The sequence below is a fragment of the Plecotus auritus genome, assembly GCF_963455305.1.
Source record: "Plecotus auritus genome assembly, chromosome: X".
NCBI classification, from domain to species: domain Eukaryota; kingdom Metazoa; phylum Chordata; class Mammalia; order Chiroptera; family Vespertilionidae; genus Plecotus; species Plecotus auritus.
The window spans coordinates 113,988,318-114,007,696 of NC_137784.1; the positions used below are offsets into that span (position 1 = coordinate 113,988,318).

Sequence of the window (19,379 nt, forward strand, 5' to 3'; positions counted from 1 at the left end):
AAACCTCACCCTAGACTTAAAATCTGAAATCCATGAATGCAGATAAAAATAAGCATTTGCATGAGTAATCCAGTCTGACCAATCCAACAGAAGGCTAACAATACACTTCTGTATCCCTCTGAAAAGAGTATAAAGCACTTCAATTTTTATGAGTTATCTGAAATTCCATATATTTTACTTTGTTCTTAATAAGGAAAACAGAATAACTAGGTCAAAGGTAACACATTTATTTGGCTAGAAACTACATTTCTTTGGAATAGTCCTTGCTTATTTTGTACTGAATGAAAATCAAAAGAAATGTGCAAAAACACATTCTTAAAGATACATCATTTTAATGCTAGAAGTCTATTAAAAAGAAAAGACTTCTGCTTCTCATTCTCCCAGAAAATTTAAACAAATACAGTTTACTGGGTGGCTTAAATTAAAGGCTGGTCGATGGATCCATCTGGTTATCACCAGTTCTAAAGTGAAAATTAAGAATGAACAGCCTGAACAAACAGTCATTTATCTGGCACTCTAAGAAGAAATTATCTAGAAGAGCTCAGATAACCTTTTATAGATGAGTAGTTATGCACTTGCTTCCTGTTTGTATAGATTAAGTTCAAAGCTTATTAGCTGAATCATTTTGGATAAACTTATATTACTGTTGTCCTGAGAGTGTAGTATTAGTTTCCCAAATTTCAATATAATAGCAAGACGTTCCAAAGAAAGTTGAATTTCTTATTATAGCTAGAGAAATTTAAAGGAATAAGTTAAAATTTTACCATCATAAATGTCCATTATAACTAAAAGCACAACAATGAGGAAATGTTCACAGAAATATTAACACACATCAGTACTAGCATAATGAAATATTATTAAGTATTTGTTTGACCTATTTAGAATCCATTAGTAACTTAACAAGAATTTATTTTTCTTTTTAATTCAACTTATTGGTTTGACATTTGTTAATAAAATTATATAGGTTTCAAGTATATAATTCTATAATACCTCAACTGTGTATTGCATTGTGTGAGCACCACCCAAAGTCAAATTTTCTTCCATTACCATATATTTCACTAACTTTACCCTTTACTACCTCCCTAAGAATTTTGATAGACTAAAACTTTCAGCAAAAATTCAAAGTATAATAAATGCCTATGTGGGAATAGCTTCAAGAAAAAACCTTTTCAAGTTAAACATATAAATATTAACACATTTAAAACATGTTACCAGGAAGTGATTGGGACTTACATATCCACACAACACTGAGGCTTTACTGCACCTGCAGCATCAACGACAACATACTTATTTGGAGTAGTACACAAAACTGAAAGAAAAAGTCACAATGACCATTAGTGTTTTTTAAAAAATTAGTTTGTACAAGTAAAAAAATTAGTAGGGACTAGTTAAATCCATCAAATAGACGTAGGAGACTCACCTTTGAACTTTAAGGCAAACTCATAGGGATTATATAAAGTCAACACTTGCTTATGTGTTGACTGGTCATCTGCATAAAATATTAGCTCTGTGGGAAACACAAAAACAGGAAGATTTCCTTCCACTAACTCTAGCTGTCTTTTTTGTTGATGCATTGGCACTGAATCCCCCTTGCTGCAGCTTCTGTTTTCACAGTCTCGACTCTATTTTGGACTTTCCTTAAAGTCAGTTAAAAATTCCAAAGCATTTTGGCAATCTAGAAAGAGAAGAGAGAAAGAAAACTGAATGATACCTGTTTTCATTTGTTGTCCCACCATGAAAAAGCATGTTTAGCATGCATTAAAATAGACCCCCAAATAATTTAAACAAGCCTTTTGACTTTTCCTCTAGGCTTACTTATACAGCTTTTAGCTAACTAAGCAAAGAAATTTATACATATTCCTTTCACATTCAAGGTTTCAACCTACGACAAATAACATTACTACCTGAATAAGGGAATAAAGGTTTTGTACCTCAATTTAATTGCCCCCTTTCAAAGAGATGAGATCAAAGAGACATCACTCCTTTTAAATTTCAGATTTTTAAAATAAAGTAAGTATTCCCTCCACCAATCTTATGTGAGCCAATCAGAATTCTTAAAGACTAAAAAAATATAGAACAAAAAATATATAGAACAAAGCAAGTTTCCATGGTTTATGGAAGAAAAACATGAGAATCATTTTCACACTCATCTCAATACTATAGTGCCTTCAGGAAGCATGGATGGCAGAGTTCTTTCAATCTTTTTTCTACTGAAACCAAAGATAAGCAAAAATGTCTGGAGGGAAGTCGAATATCCAAACTGTCCATGGAGTTTTCTATGAAATTTCAAAGTCAGTAAGTAGGTCTTGGTATGTGAGTGGCACTGTGCCTCCCCCGCCCCTCCACATCAAGTGCACAGACTTCGTGAGAACTATTTTCTTCTTCCAACTTTAAAGACCTTTCTGGATTTTTTCGGGGGTTGAATATGTTCCAGAGAGTTGTAACTGGCATAAGTCTGACTGGTAAGTGCAATGTTTCTGTATTTGTCTCCTAATCTAATTTCAAGCAACAACATTACTTAGCTAGTACCCTGTGTGACTTTTTCAAATAAAATACAAAAGCTAAAACATACAATCACAGAAAATACCTGATTTTCACCCTGTAGATCACACATTTAAAATAAGTCATAAGCATTTAATAGTTTGCTTTCAAGTTCTCATATATTCAAAGTAAATATAACAAATGACTAATTTTTTTTGTTGTTTTACCGGCTATTAGAGTACACGTGCTGTGATTCTGATTTAAGCCTTTCCCACTTTTATCAAATAGGATGATACTGTATAATCATGCATGCAAATTTTTATCCTTTTCTTTCAGCTAAATTCCTATTATATATAGGCCTGGCACTATGTCAGGAGCTGCACAAAGATACAAAGATAAATAATGCACAAGCCTTGTCCTCAAGAAACTCAAGTCACACTGATAAAATAAATATTAAAGCTGCCTCTATTATAATGCATACTATTGTATATTAAGTACTAGGGGATTAGAAGACTACTAGTACATGAATAATTCTACCTGGAAGAGAGGCCAGGAGATAGCACTTGAGGTAGTTCTTAAAGAAAAGGATACACACTTCTGTGCTAGGGGTAGGGGTTGGGAATAGGTATGGAGGGTATTCTGACTGAGGGAACAGCATAAGCAAAGATGCAGAAACATGAAGGTAAGAAAGAATGTTGAAAAGGTCCTAATCAAGGCCCTGGCCGGGTAGCTCAGTCCCCATACACCAAAGTTGCAGTTCCATCCCTGGTCAGGCTACATACAAGAGTCAACCAATGAATGCATAAATAAGTGGAACAAAAATTGATGTTTCTCTCTCTCTCTCTCCCTTCCTCTCTCTTTACCTAAAAAGTATCAAAAATACTGTCAGGAGAACCAAGATGGCAGGGTATGTAAATGCCTGTACTCACTGCCTCCCACAGCCACATCAAAATTACAACTAATATACAGAACAGCCATCATTCAGAACCGCCTGAATAAAAAAAGATTAAATAAACAAAAAAAGAACTGCCTGAAAGCTAACTGAATGGAAGTCACACAACTAGAAAAGTAAAGAAGAAAGCACACTGAGATTAGTAGGAGGGTAGGAGGGGTGGAGGCATGGAACAGGTTGGCCCAACATCCAAGCGTTGTTTTTCAATTGGGAGGAATATTGTGTGGAGGCTGCCCTTGAGGAGTAAGGGGTCCCAACCTCCCCCCAGCCCCCCCCCAGCCCAGGGTTCCAGAGCTAGGAAGAGAAGTCCCCGTAACTTTGGACAGTAAAAACGAGCAGAGATTGTGGTTGAGTGACAAGGAGGCTGCTGGAGTCCCAGGTGCTCCTCTTAAAGGGCCATCACACGAACTTACATGGTCCATTGTTTGGCATCAGGGCAGAAACTGGGAGATGGCTTTCTCCCAGACAGGGGTGCTAGCAAGGGTAATTGTTCCTGGGCTGGAACCTCCCCTGTCGCAGGGCTGACTGGCATCCATAGCTGAGTCTCAACCAGCCTGGAGCACATTGTTTGCTCCACCCTGGGGATTCCCTGAGATCCCACCCAACCCAATTTACAGCCCCACCCAAGCTGTTTGCAACAGCTTTTCCATATGAATGGTCTGTCCTGGCTCAGGCTTCAGATTTTGCTAAAATCTGTCAAGCAAGCTGCAGCTGGTGACAGCGTGCCCCAAACCTATCACTAAAAGGCCCAAGACCTGGCACTAGCACCAGCCTGCCTTGCTTCAAAGCTGGGCTTTGCCTCCTGCACAGCAGCTTTTCCACTGTAGTTGAAGCTGGTCCTCAAAACCAATTGACCTGAAGGTCAACTACTCCCAGAGAGGCCAACAGCAATCAAGGCTCAACTACAAGACTGTGCTCACAGCCCACACAAGGGCACACCTAGAGTGCCCAGCTCAGGTGACTGGGGAGGCTGAGCCACTGGGACCTATAGGACACATACTACAAAAGGCCACTCTACCAACTCCAGGAAACGTAACAGCTCTACCTAATACATAGTAACAAACACAGGTTAGCAGCCAAAATGCAGAGACAAAGAAACATGTCACAAATAAAAGAAATGGAAGCAAGCAAACTACTGGATACAGAGTTCAAAACAATGGTTATAAGATTACTCAAGGATCTTAATGAGAGCTTCAAGGGACTTAATGAGAGCTTCAAGGAACTTAGTGAGACTTTCAAGGATCTTAGTAAGAATGTCAAAGACATAAAAAAGACCAGTCAGAAATCAAGCATTCACTAACTGAAATAAAGAATAATTTACAGGGACTCAACAGTAAAGTAGAGGATTCAGAGAATCAAATCAATGATTTGGTATACAAGGAAGCAAAAACAACCAATCAGAAGAACAAAAATAAAAAGAATCCAAAAATATGAAGATAGTGTAAGGAGCATCTAGGGCAGCCGTGGGCAAACTACGGCCCGCGGGCCGGGTCCGGCCTGTTCGGCTGTTCTATCCGGCCCGCGGAGCCGAAAGAGCGGAGGGTTCTCTTGCTCTCCCCTCCGCTCCTTCACCAGCAGCAGTGTTAACATGGCAACTTCGGGAAACACGGCCACAGCTCCTTCTTCTGAGTGGGCGGATTTATATCCATCCATTCAATAGAATAAACAACCTCTCAATCTTCCAGAGGCTCCTTGTAATGCACACGGACGTGTCCCCCAACATCACCCTGGGAATGCGTAGACACGTTATCGTGGTGATGTAGGGAGACATGCCCCTGGAGAGCACAGTATCAGAGCATTAGCTAAAAAGGAGACCAACAACACTGATCCCACTGAAGTTGATGTTTTAAAGACCAAAAACCTTTCAACCCAGTCTACATTGCCATCTACATCTACATCCTGGGCATAATTTGGAAGTTGCACTAAAGAAAATGTTTAATTTACTGTTTACACATTTTGTTCTTTTCTATTTGTTTTAGTTTTAAATTATTTTATTATATTTAAGTTTAATTTGAAAGGCTTTTGTACCTTTCCTTTGTTAGGCAATTTTATTTTGCCTTTGCCATCTTCAATATAAGGTATGTTATTGTGCTATGATTCCTCCATTTTTTGAAGTTTCAAATTATAATAATTAGTGTTTACATTCTTCTTGTTAAAATGTTTGAAATGAATAAAACTATTGAAATAAAAAAAGACCGTACCCTTTTATGTAATGATGTTTACTTTGAATTTATATTAGTTCACACAAACACTCCATCCATGCTTTTGTTCTGGCCCTCCGGTCCAGTTTAAGAACCCATTGTGGCCCTCGAGTCAAAAAGTTTGCCCACCCCTGATCTAGGGCAACTTCAAGCATACCAACATTCACATTATGGGAGTGCCAGAAGGAGAGGAGAGAGAGAAAGCTATTGAAAACCTATTTGAAGAAATAATGATAGAAAACTTCCTCTACCTGGTGAAAGAAACAGACTGACAAGTCTAGGAAGTCCAAACAAGAGGAACCCAAAGAGGCCCACACCAAGAAACAACATAATTAAAATGACAAGGGTTAAAGACAAAGAATCTTAAAAGCAGCAAGAGAAAAGCAGTTAGTTACCTACAAGGGAGTGCCTACAACTATCAGTTGATTTCTCAACAGAAACTTTGCAGGCCAAAAGGGAGTGGCAAGAAATATCAAAGTGATGACTAGCAAGGACCTACAACCAAGATTACTCTACCCAGCAAAGCCATCATTTAGAATTGAGGGTTATATAAATAGCTTCACAGACAAGAAAAAGCTAAAGGAGTTCATCACCACCAAACCAGTAATACATAAAATGTTAAGGGTATTCTTTAAGAAGAGGAAGAGGAAGAGGAAGGAGGACAAGAAGGAGGAGGAGGAGGAGGAGGAGGGGATGGGAAGAAGAAAAACAGACAATAAAATGGCAATAAATACATATCTATCAACAATCAAATCTAAAAATTAAAATAAATTAACAAGAAATCTAATGAACAAAATAATCTGGTAAATAAAACAGAATCAGAGGCATAGAAGCATGGAACAGACTGACGAATCTCAGAGGGAAGGGGGGAGGGGTGGGAAGAGATTAACCAAAGATCTCACCTATGGACACAGACAGTAGGGTGGTGAAGGCCTGGGATGGGGCAGGAACTGGTTGGAGGGGGGAATTGGGAGGGGAGGGGGACATCTGCAATACTCTCAACAGTAAAGTTTTTTTTTAAGCCAAAAAATACTGTCAGTTAAAAAAAAGTCATAATTCATACACTCTCCTAGATCATTCTTGCCAGGACTAACTGGCAGACCCTGAACAATGGATGAATGATTACTCTGACACATGTTTCTGTGAAAGAGAGGGCTAAGGGACTGCTTGGCTATAGCAACCAAACAGCCCTATTCACCTGCCTCCTTAGGCTTTTATTGTAACAACAGCTTGAACTAAAATTAACTATTAGATACTATCAGCAGGGTAAGCATCCTTGAGAAGACACATGCGTCTGTAGTGTCCTTTAAGCAAGGACGTTTTGAAGTCTAAATATAAAGATTCAAGCAAAACACCCAGGGGCTCAGACATGTTTGGAAAAGTCAAGGCAGGGTCTGCGGCCTTCGGCAAGGTCCCCCTAGAGACCTCTGACCTTTCCGAGAATCCTCCTTACAGACTTTCCAACCAAGTGCTTCCCCACAGATCATCATGCTACTTTATGTCCATATATTTCATAGTATGCATGTAGCTCATAACAGTGTTGTTTTTTACTGAGCTGAAAGGATCTTTAGACATTTTTTTGCATTTTTTATTATCATTGTTGTTGAAAGTATTACAGATGTCCCCCACTTTTGCCTATCAATTTTTATTTGTAACATTTAACATTTGTATGATTCATAAGAAATTTCAAACTTTTTTCATTAATCACTTACACTGAATGAATAGGGTGGTAAAGGCCTGGGGTGGGGGCAGGCTAGAAGAGGTCAATGGGGGGGAAAGGGGAACGTATGTAATACTTGCAACAATAAAGATTTAAAATAATTATAAATATATGTAAAACTTTTAGTACTTACTCTAAGCCAGGCAATGTTCTGTTTGTTGTTTTATTAAATTAGGAAGAAACCAGATTAAGACAAAAAATGTCAGCAAGCCTTTTGCTTCTTAGTCCAGTATTCTTTCCGCTATACCAAAGTAACAATCCATTTCAATAAAATTAAACTAAGATTATTCTGAAAAGCATCTGATTACATAATTCTAATTTTGAATTTTTATTTGCCATGAATTTATTTCTTTTCCTAAGAGCCATACATATTTGCATTTGGATAATGTACTCTCAGAAGTTTGGTATCTTATTTAATAGAAAATAATAAGCTAAAAAAATAATAAGCTCTATAATTACTTTCTTTTTTGCTCCCCTATTTCTTTTTTTAAAATTTATCTTTCTTGTTAAAGGTATTATAGATGTCCCCCTTTTTTTCCCTATTGACCCCTTTTAGCCCACACCTACCCCCTACCCCAGGCCTTCACCACACTATTGTCTGTGTCCATGGGTTATGTATACATGCATATAAGTTCTTTTGTTAATCTCATCCCACCCACCCCCAGCTTCCCTTTGAAATCCAACAGTCTGTTTCATGCTTCTGTGTCTCTGGATCTATTTTGTTTATCAGTTTATTTTGTTCTTTAGATTCCACATATGAGTGAGATTATGTGATACTTGTGTTTTTCTGACTGGCTTACTTCACTTAGCCAGGTCCATCCATGCTGTCTCAAAGGGTAATATATCATTTTTTACTGCTGCATAGTATTCCATGATGCAAATGTACCACAGCTTTTTTATCCACTTATCTACTAATGGGCACTCGGGCTATTTCCAGGTCTTAGCTATTGTAAATTGCACTGCTATGAACATAGGAGTGCATACATTCTTTCTGATTGGTGTTTTGAATTTCTAAGGATATACCACTAGAAATGAGATCACTGGATAAATGGCAGTCCCATAATTTTTTCAAGAAACTCCACACTGTTTTCCACAGTGGCTGCACCAGTCTGCATTCCCACCAGTAGTGTACTAGGATTCCCTTTTCTCCACAACTTACCATCACTTGTCATTTGTTGATTTGTTGATGGTAGCCATTCTGACAGGTGTGAGGTGATACCACATTGTTGTTTTAATTTGCTTCTCACTGATGATTAGTGACATAATTACTTTCTTTGTAAGCTTGACTATTAGGAATAGAACATCCAAATTTGTATAAAATTCAACATCTCATTCTAAAACTGTTAGGATGAGAATTTAGCTTATGATAAAAGGTGGAATCTCTGATTTGTAGAAGATAGTTGAATTTGTACCTTACTCCTTATAAAATTTTAAAATTATGGCAAATTCCAAATGGATCAAAGCCTTAAATGTAAAGAAATAAAACCATAGCCCAGTTGGTGTGGTTCAGTGGTTGAGTATCAACCTATGAACCAGGAAGTCAGGGCACATGCCCAGTTGTGGGCTCAATCCCCAGTGGAAGGCGTGCAGCAGTCATTCGATTATTCTCTCATCATTGATGTTTCTATCTCTCTCTTCCTCTCCCTTCCTCTGAAATCAATGAAAACATATTTTTTAAAAGAGAAAGAAAACCATAAAACACTAGAAATCTTGGGAAATATTTTCTTTTTTATAATTTAGGCTTTCTAACAACCAGAAACCAAAAAAATATTTGGTAAATTAAATATATTAAATATATTAAAATATATTAAAATATATTAATTATATTTTTAAATATATTTTAAATTATATTTTTAATATATTAAAATATATTAATTATATATATTAATTAAAATATATTAATTAATATATTTAATATATTAAAACTTTTAAAATTCTACATGGCAAAATACTTATTAAGCAAAGCCAAAAGAACATTTTCAATTCATAGCATAGGCAATGTCTAATTTTCCTACTATATATAAAGAACCTACAAATCATTACCAAAAGACAACTCAATATAAAAATGAGCAAACACTATAATAATTTATAGAAAATGGTATACAGATTGTTCCTAAACTTACAAAAGGTTGTATAACCTCACCCACAAGAGAAATACCAACTAAAGCTATACTGATAAAAGTTTTTACCTATCAGATTGGCAAAAATCAACTAGTTTGATAGCACATGGTGGGAGCAATCAGGTATGTTCTTAACATTGCTGGCATGGATATAAATTGGCACATCCACTATACCTGCCAAAATTAAATGCACATGCCCTCAAATCTAGATTCTAGTTCTAGGAATTTATGTGGTATAAATATTCCTCCTGTGTGAAATAGTGCACGTGAAAGATATTTTGTTTTTGTTTTTTCTTCATCACTAATGATTAAATAAAGTTTATGTGAAGCACTCAGTAAGAGCTAGGAAAAGATTGGAAACAGACCAACTATCCATTAATAGTAGATTCATTAAATAACACATGATATAGCCATGTGTTGGGATACCAGATATCTGTCAAGAAGAAAGAGGAAGCTCTTTGTATAATATGCATTTGGACTGATCTTCAAGTGTAGCATTAAGTGAGAAAGCAAGGTGCAATGCAGAGTGTAGAGCATGCTGCCATTTGTATGGAAAAGGGAGATAAAAGAATATGCAAACCTATTTTCTTGGAAATGGGTAAAATATCAATGGTAGGATAGCCAGGGTTGCTCCTGGAGAGGCAAACTGAGTGGCCAGGAACAAAGGTGGGAGAGTTTTCTCCAGATGTCCTTTTGCATTTTTTAAATTCTGAACACTATGAATACCTATTCAAATGTTTATTGTTGTTGTTAATCCTCACCCAAGGATCTTTTTCCATGATTTTTAGAGAGAGTGGGAGGGAGGGTGAGTGACATAGAGAAATATCGATGTGAGAGACACATTGATTGGTTGCCTCCTGCTCCTGCCCCAACCAGGGTGGTGATCAAGCCTGCAACTGAGGTACATGCCCTTGACCAGAATTGAACCCAGAACCCTTTAGTCCACAGGCTGACACTCTATCCACTGAGCCAAACAGGCTAGGCCTCAAAATTTTTTTAAGTTCGAGTTACACAACAACTCTCCTAGGGCCTAATTTGAAAAGGGTGCCAATTTTGAAACACAAGAAGAATTTTGAAACACAAGAAGAAATTTAGAAACAATGTGTGAAAAACACCTTTTAATTGTATTTCCAATTTATGATCCTTTAATGACACTGAAAAACCTTAAAACTGTGTGTAAAATAGAATGATTTCAATTATTTAAAATAATTTTGTGTACCACAAACTCTTACAATGAGAAAAAACAAAGGTTTATTTAAGATAACTTGCAAACCTAGAAAAATGTACAACTTTTTGTTATAAAGGATATAAGATGGTTTATAAAGCTAACCATGAAATAACCTTAAAGAGAAGTTAATCGTCACAGGCCAGAGTAGAAATTTTACTAGCTTTATATATATTTTGGCTTAGTAGAAATTTTTATTGTTTTAATTTTTAAGCTTTCTCTTTACCACTTGAATATGTACACATTTCCTCACAAATCATGAATAGGCTGTCTATCCCCTGGTCACTATAAGTATTTTTTGAGCAGTTTGTTATTTCTTTTCAGATCCCTGATTCCATTTCTCACATATCTTGGCAAAGATGTTACCTCCTAAAGTCCAATCAGTGGAAATTAGGAAGGAATTAGCACCAGGTCACCAGGGCAAATTCAGAGACTCTGCCAGCAAACCTAATGAAACTAACACCTGCCTTTAATTGATGGTTTTCTGGAGATTAACACTTTCTCTTCACTCCAGTCCATATTGCAAAACAATAAGGTACAAAAATTCTGGGGAGTGATAATATACTGAGCCAATAAAACCTTAATGCAAATCCTATGTAATAAAAGCCTAATATGCTAAGTGTCCAACTGTTCATTTGACCATTCGCTATGATGCACACTGACCACCAGGGGGCAGATGCTCTGACCTGTAGGTTAGCTTGCTGCTGGGGTCCAGCCGATTGGGACTGGGCGAGACAGGCCGGACATGCCCTGGAGCCCTCCTGTGGTCCCTTCCCAGCCCCGATTGTGCACCAGTGGGGTCTCTCGGCCTGGCCTACGCCTTCTTGCAATCTGGGACTCTTCAGGGGATGTCAGAGAGCTGGCTTCGGCCTGATCCCCACAGGCCAGGCCAAGGGGCCCCACCAGTGCACAAATCCATGCACTGGGCCTCTAGTTTATTTATAAGGTTGTTTTCATAAAAGCATGCACAAAGTCAAAGAATGTTAGCTCCTGAGCCTTCTCATTTTCCTGCTGAGGATAGAAGGCCCAGGGTAAGTAAGGGACTTACCAGTATATTGGTGGAAGGAGTCTGGTCACCACTCACACTTCCCTATACAGTCATCATCTCCTTTGTGTCTCAATTCAAAAGTCCTGCCTCCCTAATGCTAGCATCCACACATGCCCTCATCTCTAAAAATGTCCCTTCTTTTCCAGAGAGTTCTCAAAGGATGATCCAAAATTCAGCTCTTGATATATATGTTTCCTTTTCAGTTTTATAAAGAAAATATCAAAAATATCAAGAGACAATTCCACTTACTAAGATGTGCACACTTTCTTTTCCTGCCTACTAGTATAAAATAGCTATGGCTGTCAGTAAATGTTCATTAGGTCATTAATAACCAGGGTTTATCTTATTTGTTCTCTATGAATACCATTGTTTTCCTCATTCTTCAAATCCTAGTTCAAATCCCCTCTCTCTGAAGCCTTCTTCTTCTACCACCCTGATCTACATGGATCTCACTGATTTTGTTTTTAAAAATATGTCTTTATTGATTTCAGAGAGAAAGGGAGGAGAGATAGAAACATCAATGATGAGAATCACTGATTGGATGCCTCCTGCACGCAACCCACTGGGGGGTCAAGCCTGCAACCCAGGCATATGTCCTGACCAGGAATCGAACCGTGACCTCCTGGTTCATAAGTCAACGCTCAACTGCTGAGCCGCGCCAGCCGGGCTATTATGCACTTACGGTATAGATTGGCTATTTTGACTTTTGTTTTGTGTGGATTAATTTTTACTCCCCAGACTTCAGGCATAGTGCCATATTGTTTTCTTGTGGGGTTTTATTTTCATCCTTCATATACCCAAGCTCAGTGTTAGGCTCTTAGAAGATACTGAGCTTATCAGTTAACCTACAGGTGTCTACTAATATTTGTCTCCATCAAGTAACACTTCTTCCTTGTAAGTGAACACACTTCATCCGAAGACAGAAAAAGGATCCCAATTAGAGGAACAGTAAATCTATAGTGGCTACTTGCCATAGGTTGGGGTAAAAGGAGAACAGACGACCAGCCATCTCTACCCATTCCTTCCCTCTCTTCTATCTCCCGCCCCTCCCGTCAGCTCCTCCGGCTCTTCAGTGCCCAACTGGGCCAACAGTGTTTAGAAATACCAGGCTCAAAAAAAATAAAAGAAAGAAATACGAGACTCCAACATACCCCCATACCCTCGACCTTACAGGGAAACTGTGAAGCTGGGAGCTGGTGCTACAGGAAACTACCTTGTCCTTCCGCGCCAACCTCCCGCCCACCCCCCCGCCTCTACCCCCTTGCACTAAAGGTACAGAAATGCAATCCTGAATGAAATTTGAAAGAAAACCCTATGTATGTACACCACCTTGTGATCAGTTTGCAAACTACTTCCCCACCCCCCAATAAAGGCCTAAATACACTGAAATCATCACACACACTTTCTACCATCAGTCCAGGGCGACCAGTACCCCACAAATTGTATTATTTTCTGTTCCCCTCACTTTGGCTTGACCAGAAAAAGATGAGACTGAGATAAACAGGGGAGTTTCGATATCTTTTACCACCATATATTCAAAACTGTTAAGACCACAGAAATCATATTGTCAGTTGTCCCTCCTTTTTTGAGAAGAGGAGGCTGCAATAAAAATCAAGTGAAAAAAGTGAAACTTGGGTATTTTTATAATAAAGTGGTTCAAAGCTTGAAACAGATAGGGGTGTTTCAAAGTAGAGACTTGCCCAAAAACTACTGACCCATTTCCTTGGCTTCAGAACACCAGCTACTTACTATCTGTCCCTGGCTCTTGTGTTTACTCTGATTAGGGTTCCTAGCTCCACCTCCAGGCCTGCTCCCTTTTATCTGGGCACAGGGGCTATCTTCTTCCTCCATGTTTGGTGTAGTCCTTGCCAATGCCAAGTAAGTAAGAAACAGTTAACAGCAACAAGTTCTTTTGCTTTACTCTCAATGGCATTAAAACCTCTATTTCCTTCCCATTTCATAAACTCAGTTATCATCCTCTTTGAGTTTCACTATCATCTATTGGGATTTTCCTAAAGTTAACTCTTACACAAGTGATGTTATAATATTCTCTTTATATTTTTAATAGTTCAATGCTCAATATTAAATACTTTTGCTTTTATAAATTTGCTAGTTTTTTTGTATAATTTGATACCTTACTAATGGGATTGACTGCTATAAATGATATGTAGTGATAAGCTATTATATATTAAAGATGTAAAGTTGAGCCCTAGCTGGTTTGGCTCAGTGCATAGAGCCTCAGCCTGTCGACCAAAGGGTCCTGGGTTTGATTCTGGTCAAGGGCATGTACCTCAGTTTCAGGATCCTCCCAGCCTGGGTCCTGCAGGAGGCAACCAATCGATGTTTCTCTCACATTGATATTTCTCTCTGTCTTTCCCTCTCCCTTCCACTCTCTCTAAAAATCAATGGAGCCTTAGCCGGTTTTGCTCAGTGGATAGAGCGTCGGCCTGTGGACCAAAGGATCCCAGGTTCAATTCCCATCAAGGGCACATGCCCAGATTGCGGGCTCAGTCCCCAGTAGGGGGCGTGCAGGAGGCACCCGATCAATGATTCTCATCATTGATTTTTCTATCCCCCTCTCCCTCTCCCTTCCTCTCTGTAATCAATAAAAGTATATTTTAAGAAAAATCAATGGAAAAATATCCTCTGGTGAGGATTAACAACAAAAAAGTAACAAAACAAACAAACAAAAAACAAAAAAAGATGTCAAGTTCAGTAGTGCATGCTTTAAGCATTAAAAAAATAAGGATGTCCTCCAGTAATGTCTTTTTTGAGATATTTCTTTTAAGCTAGTTATTTCCAACATTTATTTTACAATATTTCAATGTCTTTGTTATTTCAAGATGTGCAATTCTCAAAGCAAAATCCATACTAATTCATTATACGAAGTATGTATGTTGCTTCGTATAATTCATTATACGAAGTATGTACATATAGTACTCTCAGAAGTTTTAGAATCACAAATTCATTCAACAAACATTGACAGAGCACTTATATACCAAGCACTGTGCTATGGAATGTGGGGAAAAGATGGAAACATGCTCTCACCCTTCAAAACTCGGTTAGCAGGAAAAACAGATACACATAGTAGTTAGAATATGATGTAGTAAGTGTTAAAATGCTGGTAGATATAAAATGCTCTGGTAGCATAAAGAAAGTAACAGTCTTCCTTAAACAGGAGTTTTCAGAGGTAGTGGAGAGGGATAAATTCCAGGAAGAATATGTATAAATACATGAAGGGGACTCTTAAAATTAGCTTTGGCATTGCCTATGGTTAAAAAGTAGTATGAAAGAGATAAGCCAGGAAAGGTAAGCTGGAGGTGGATGGAGATAAGTCTTGTAAGCCAAGTTTGAGGGCTTTACACTTGATTCTGCATGCCAGTGTTTCTCAACATGTGGTGCTGGCAGCAGCAGTTTCACCTGGTAACTTGTTAGAAATGCTGATTCTCAGGTCCCACCCTAGATCTACTGAGCATGGCTCAGTGGTTGAGCATTTACCTATGAACCAGGAGGTCACGGTTCGATTCCCAGTCCGCCCGGTATGCCCGGGTTGTGGACTCAGTCCCCAGTAGGGGGCATGCAGGAGGCAGCCGATCAATGATTCTCTCTCATCATTGATGTTTCTATCTCTCTCTCCCTCTCATTTCCTCTCTAAAATCAATAAAAATATATTTTTAAAAAAATTTTTTTAAAGAAATTCTGGGGTTGGGGCCCTCCAGATGATCCTGATGCATACTACACTTAGAAGCACTGCTTCAGGCAATGGGAAACCTCCATAGGATTTTAAGCAGGGAACTGACTGGATAAGATCTTAAGTAGGAAGCTGGTTGCCACTGACCCAGTCAAGCACAGTACCTGACTCTAGAGTAGTCATAGTGAGAAGAAAAAAGCTGTTGAATCACTGTGGCATGGAGAGATGATGAAGGCCTAGATTAAGTAGGAATGGAGAGGAACAGATTTTAGAGATGCTTTGCAGGTGGCCCAAGGTCTATCAAGAGACTAGGAGAGATCCATACAAAGGTGTTACTGAAATGGCTTTTATATAAAAACATATTGTACTCTTGTTGAATGTATTGATCACTAGATGTTATAAGAATGATCCAGAATAAAGGAAGGTCAAGAGCAACATCTATGTGTTCCCAGTGTCAAGAACAAAGGGTGCCCTGGCTTGCATATGTGTCTCTTGGTCTGCTTGGCAGTTCTACTTCTCACTGTAAGTTAGTAAGCTGGCATTCATATATTAACAAAGAAATCTTTTAAGTTTGGTTAGTGTGAGTCAATCCCTGAGATTGATGGGTAATTTCTGGATGTGCTGGAAAAATTAAATTTCAAACCCTGAAAAGTTAAAAAAATGTTCTGGTGATCTAACCAAGATACTACCAAGGTGAGGCCCTGCTAGAACCACCTTCTTTTTATTCTAGCTTCATCACTGATCACATAGCCCACTTATTTCAGGAAAAAGTTGTAATGAGTGAAAGAATCAGACTTTGTACTATGCTATGAAGGTCAAGAAAGTCAAGTGGAACTGTTATTTCTGATTTTGGAAATAGGATTTAGCTGAGGCAATCTTCAATTTTCTGATGGAGAGGAAAATGAGAAAGAGAGGTACAGGTCAACCTATTCAATAATTTCTATTTCTATTAGGACTCTGGATACCTCTTGTTACTTATTGAATGTTCTTTTAGTTGATATCAACATCTTGGCTTATTTGACAATCTTATTTTGGCCAAGAATAATCCCCAATAAAAAAAAACTGCACTATTTTATGGAATTGGAGAACTATAAAAGACCCTGGAGATTAAAACAAAATTTTCATATTACAGATGAGGAAATGGAAGCCCTCGAAGAGCAAATCACTTAATCTGTTTATTGTAGGGCAAGATTCTCCAGAATGCTACAGGGTAGCAAAACCAGATTAAGAGCAATACTGATAATCTCCTTTAAATTTTAGATAAGATTTTAAATTCCTCTATTTTCGCCCAGCCGGCGTGGCTCAGTGGTTGAGCATCAATCTATGAACCATGAGGTCATGGGTTCGATTTCCGGTCAGGGCACATGCCCAGGTTGCAGGCTTGATCACCAGTAGCGGGTGTGCAGGAGGCAATCAATCAATGACTCTCTCATCATCGATGTTTCTATCACTCTCTCCCTCTCACTTCCTCTCTAAAATCAATAAAAATATATTTTAAAAAAATAAAATAAAAAAATGAATCCCTCTATTTTCCATCTAAACTTTTTAAAAACAGAAAAAGAATAGCAAATTACTTACTTTATTTGTCTAGTAGAGAATGAGGAAGCTTTTCTTGGAGTTTATTGTTTCATATTTTCAAGAATTAGAGTTAAATGTAACAAGCTCCATTAAAAATATTTGGGGAGAAAATGTGCATGAACAAGTTAAGGGAAGAAACACGAATTATTTTACTAGTATAAGCTATTTGTTCTATTTCCTATATTTGCCTATATTCATTATACTGAATATTGTGCATTATATTTAATTATATATTACATATAATGGGAATCTACATAACTACCTCATTTGCAAAATTCCACATTTTCAAATATACTGATATTTGATTAAACCTCTTATTTTGAGAGTTCTAGAAGTGCTTCAGAAACTCCCATCCTGTTTGGGTATGTAGACATTAACAACTTTAAAGGCACGTTTGGCCCCATTTTCCAAACTTCCAACTGCTTTATACCAAATATGTCATGATCTAAAAGTTGGTGTCCACTCCTTATACAATATCCTGAATATCGCATCTTATAGTCAGAAAGATTTCCCAGCACTTAGAAAATTTTGACACGATTTTCAGCATCAAGAATATATTAAATCCTATGTGTGCCCTGCCTGAAAAAGTAGACCTTTCCCTGTCTGGAATTCACATTAAGAATGCAATGCATTCCTAGAGAACAGGAATGCTTTTTAGGCAAGATCCAATTTTTCAGGTTTGCGTCGATCTCATTTCCTTTCAAAAGTAAAAATCGGGGACTGTTTTCATCTAATACTTGCCCTCTCGCTCTCCTATATGAGAAGTCTTAGAGTCTACTGGTGCAGAAATGCTACTACAGTACGTAGAGGACAGATGTCAGTTACTTTACTCAGAAAGGGAAACCGCAGAGCACTGATTAAGGGCGGGAGGGCAGGGGAGACAGTATCAAAGGTCTGTCCTAGGACTTCAGCTCCACCTGATTGGCCTGGCCCAGCCTTTCCAGCCCCCATCCCCACACTGGCCGGCTCCAAGTGAAACAGGTCATGTGAGCCTGTTTACAGCCGAGCAGCTGGTGCAACCATCAGGATCTGTGCAGAGGTCCTGGAAGGGGGAAGCATAGGCCACATAGCCCCTACACCCCACCCCCACCATTCCAAGAAGGCTTTCGTTCTCCCTCCCAGCCTCTCCACCCCACTTTCATCTTCCTCCAGCCACCCCAGGACGCCTCGCTCCAAACCCGCCGATTTCCTTCCAGTTGCTCAATGAGTGGGCCAGTAGGGCTGGAGGAAAGGCAAGGACGGTGTCACCCCAAACAGGGAGTCAACTTCCCTCCCCCAGCTCTCCTCAAAACATCCGTCAAAGAGTTCTCCCCAGAGTCGCATCCCCGGGGTAACCGAACTCTGTTTGGCAAGCACAGCAAGGTTCCCGAGCCTGCTGCCTCCGCCCGTGCACGAGAAACACACACAGGAGCCGGCCAGACCAGAGGCTGGGATCCGCATACTGCAGGGCAATTGAGAGAGACAGAGCAGAAAGAACCCCATCAGATTCCTTCTCTCCACCTCCCACCCGCATCCTGGCGCCACCGAGCCCTGCTGTCAGTCACTGAGCCAGGCTCTGGATTTGGGGACTGCTCGTTCTTTCCATGGGGTCTCTCGGCAACGTAACTTCCACGTTTTCCCGAAGTCGGAGGAGTGTGTGACGGGAAGGTGGGGGACTCTCACCTCGGCAAACCCGGCTCCAAGGAAAGCAGCTGAGACTGCTCCTTCGGTCCTTTGTCAGCGTCTCTAGGCTGCACTGCCTGCTGGGATACCGGAGGACTCAAATGCCACTTCTCTCCGCCCTCTAGGACGAGATCTGCTGTTATGGGGTGGGTGGGAAAAGGAAGAAGAGGTGGAGCCAGGGGCGGGGCCTGAGCTGAGGGAGTGGCTTCCTTACTGCCACCTGGCCTCTAGGGTTTCTTCCTTCTCAGTGCTCCAAACTTCTTCCTTCTGTCTCTGACCAGTCTCTTCCTCCTCCCCTCCCTCCCTTCCCCTCCTTCCCTTTCCCTCTCTTCCCCTCCTTTCCCCTCCCCTCTCTATGCTCCTTGAGGAGACTAGAGACTTACAGAAGTGCCATCTGCCTTTGCACTTGTTATGCAGCCACCCTTGACTCTTCCCGCTTCTTACTCCCCTACAGGCATTCACAGATCCAGTGAGTACCAAAGGTTAGTTGATTCTACCTCTGAGACATGTCCTGTTGACCAAATTTCTCCACTCAATCTTCAGTGCTGTCTGTTTAGGCCCCATGACCTTTTTCTCAGTTAGCCTCTTGTTTGGACGCTCTCCTTCTATCCTTGCCTCATCTCCCAGACAGCAATCAGAGGGATTTATCTAAGATGTATAGGTAACTTAAAACTTCCCAATGTCTTACCTACACCCCTTGC

At 39.4% G+C, this 19,379-nt stretch overlaps 1 protein-coding gene across 3 annotated transcripts in view; it reads right to left on the reverse strand.

Moving 5' to 3' along the window:
* Positions 1-18,821, reverse strand: part of MOSPD1 (motile sperm domain containing 1) — a 35,197-nt gene extending 16,376 nt beyond the window's left edge. For 2 of the 3 annotated variants that reach the window (XM_080651945.1, XM_080651944.1), the window contains exons 1-3: positions 18,679-18,821; positions 1,421-1,675; positions 1,234-1,309 (exon numbers count right to left, since the gene is read on the reverse strand). In XM_080651945.1, the coding sequence (XP_080508071.1) occupies positions 1,234-1,309; positions 1,421-1,574 (230 nt within the window). In that variant the 5' untranslated portion in view covers positions 1,575-1,675; positions 18,679-18,821. Of the gene's footprint in view, positions 1-1,233; positions 1,310-1,420; positions 1,676-8,513; positions 8,601-18,678 lie in introns of all 3 variants that reach the window. The other variant, XM_080651946.1, reaches the window with a different exon arrangement.
* Between the last annotated feature and the right edge of the window lie 558 nt (positions 18,822-19,379).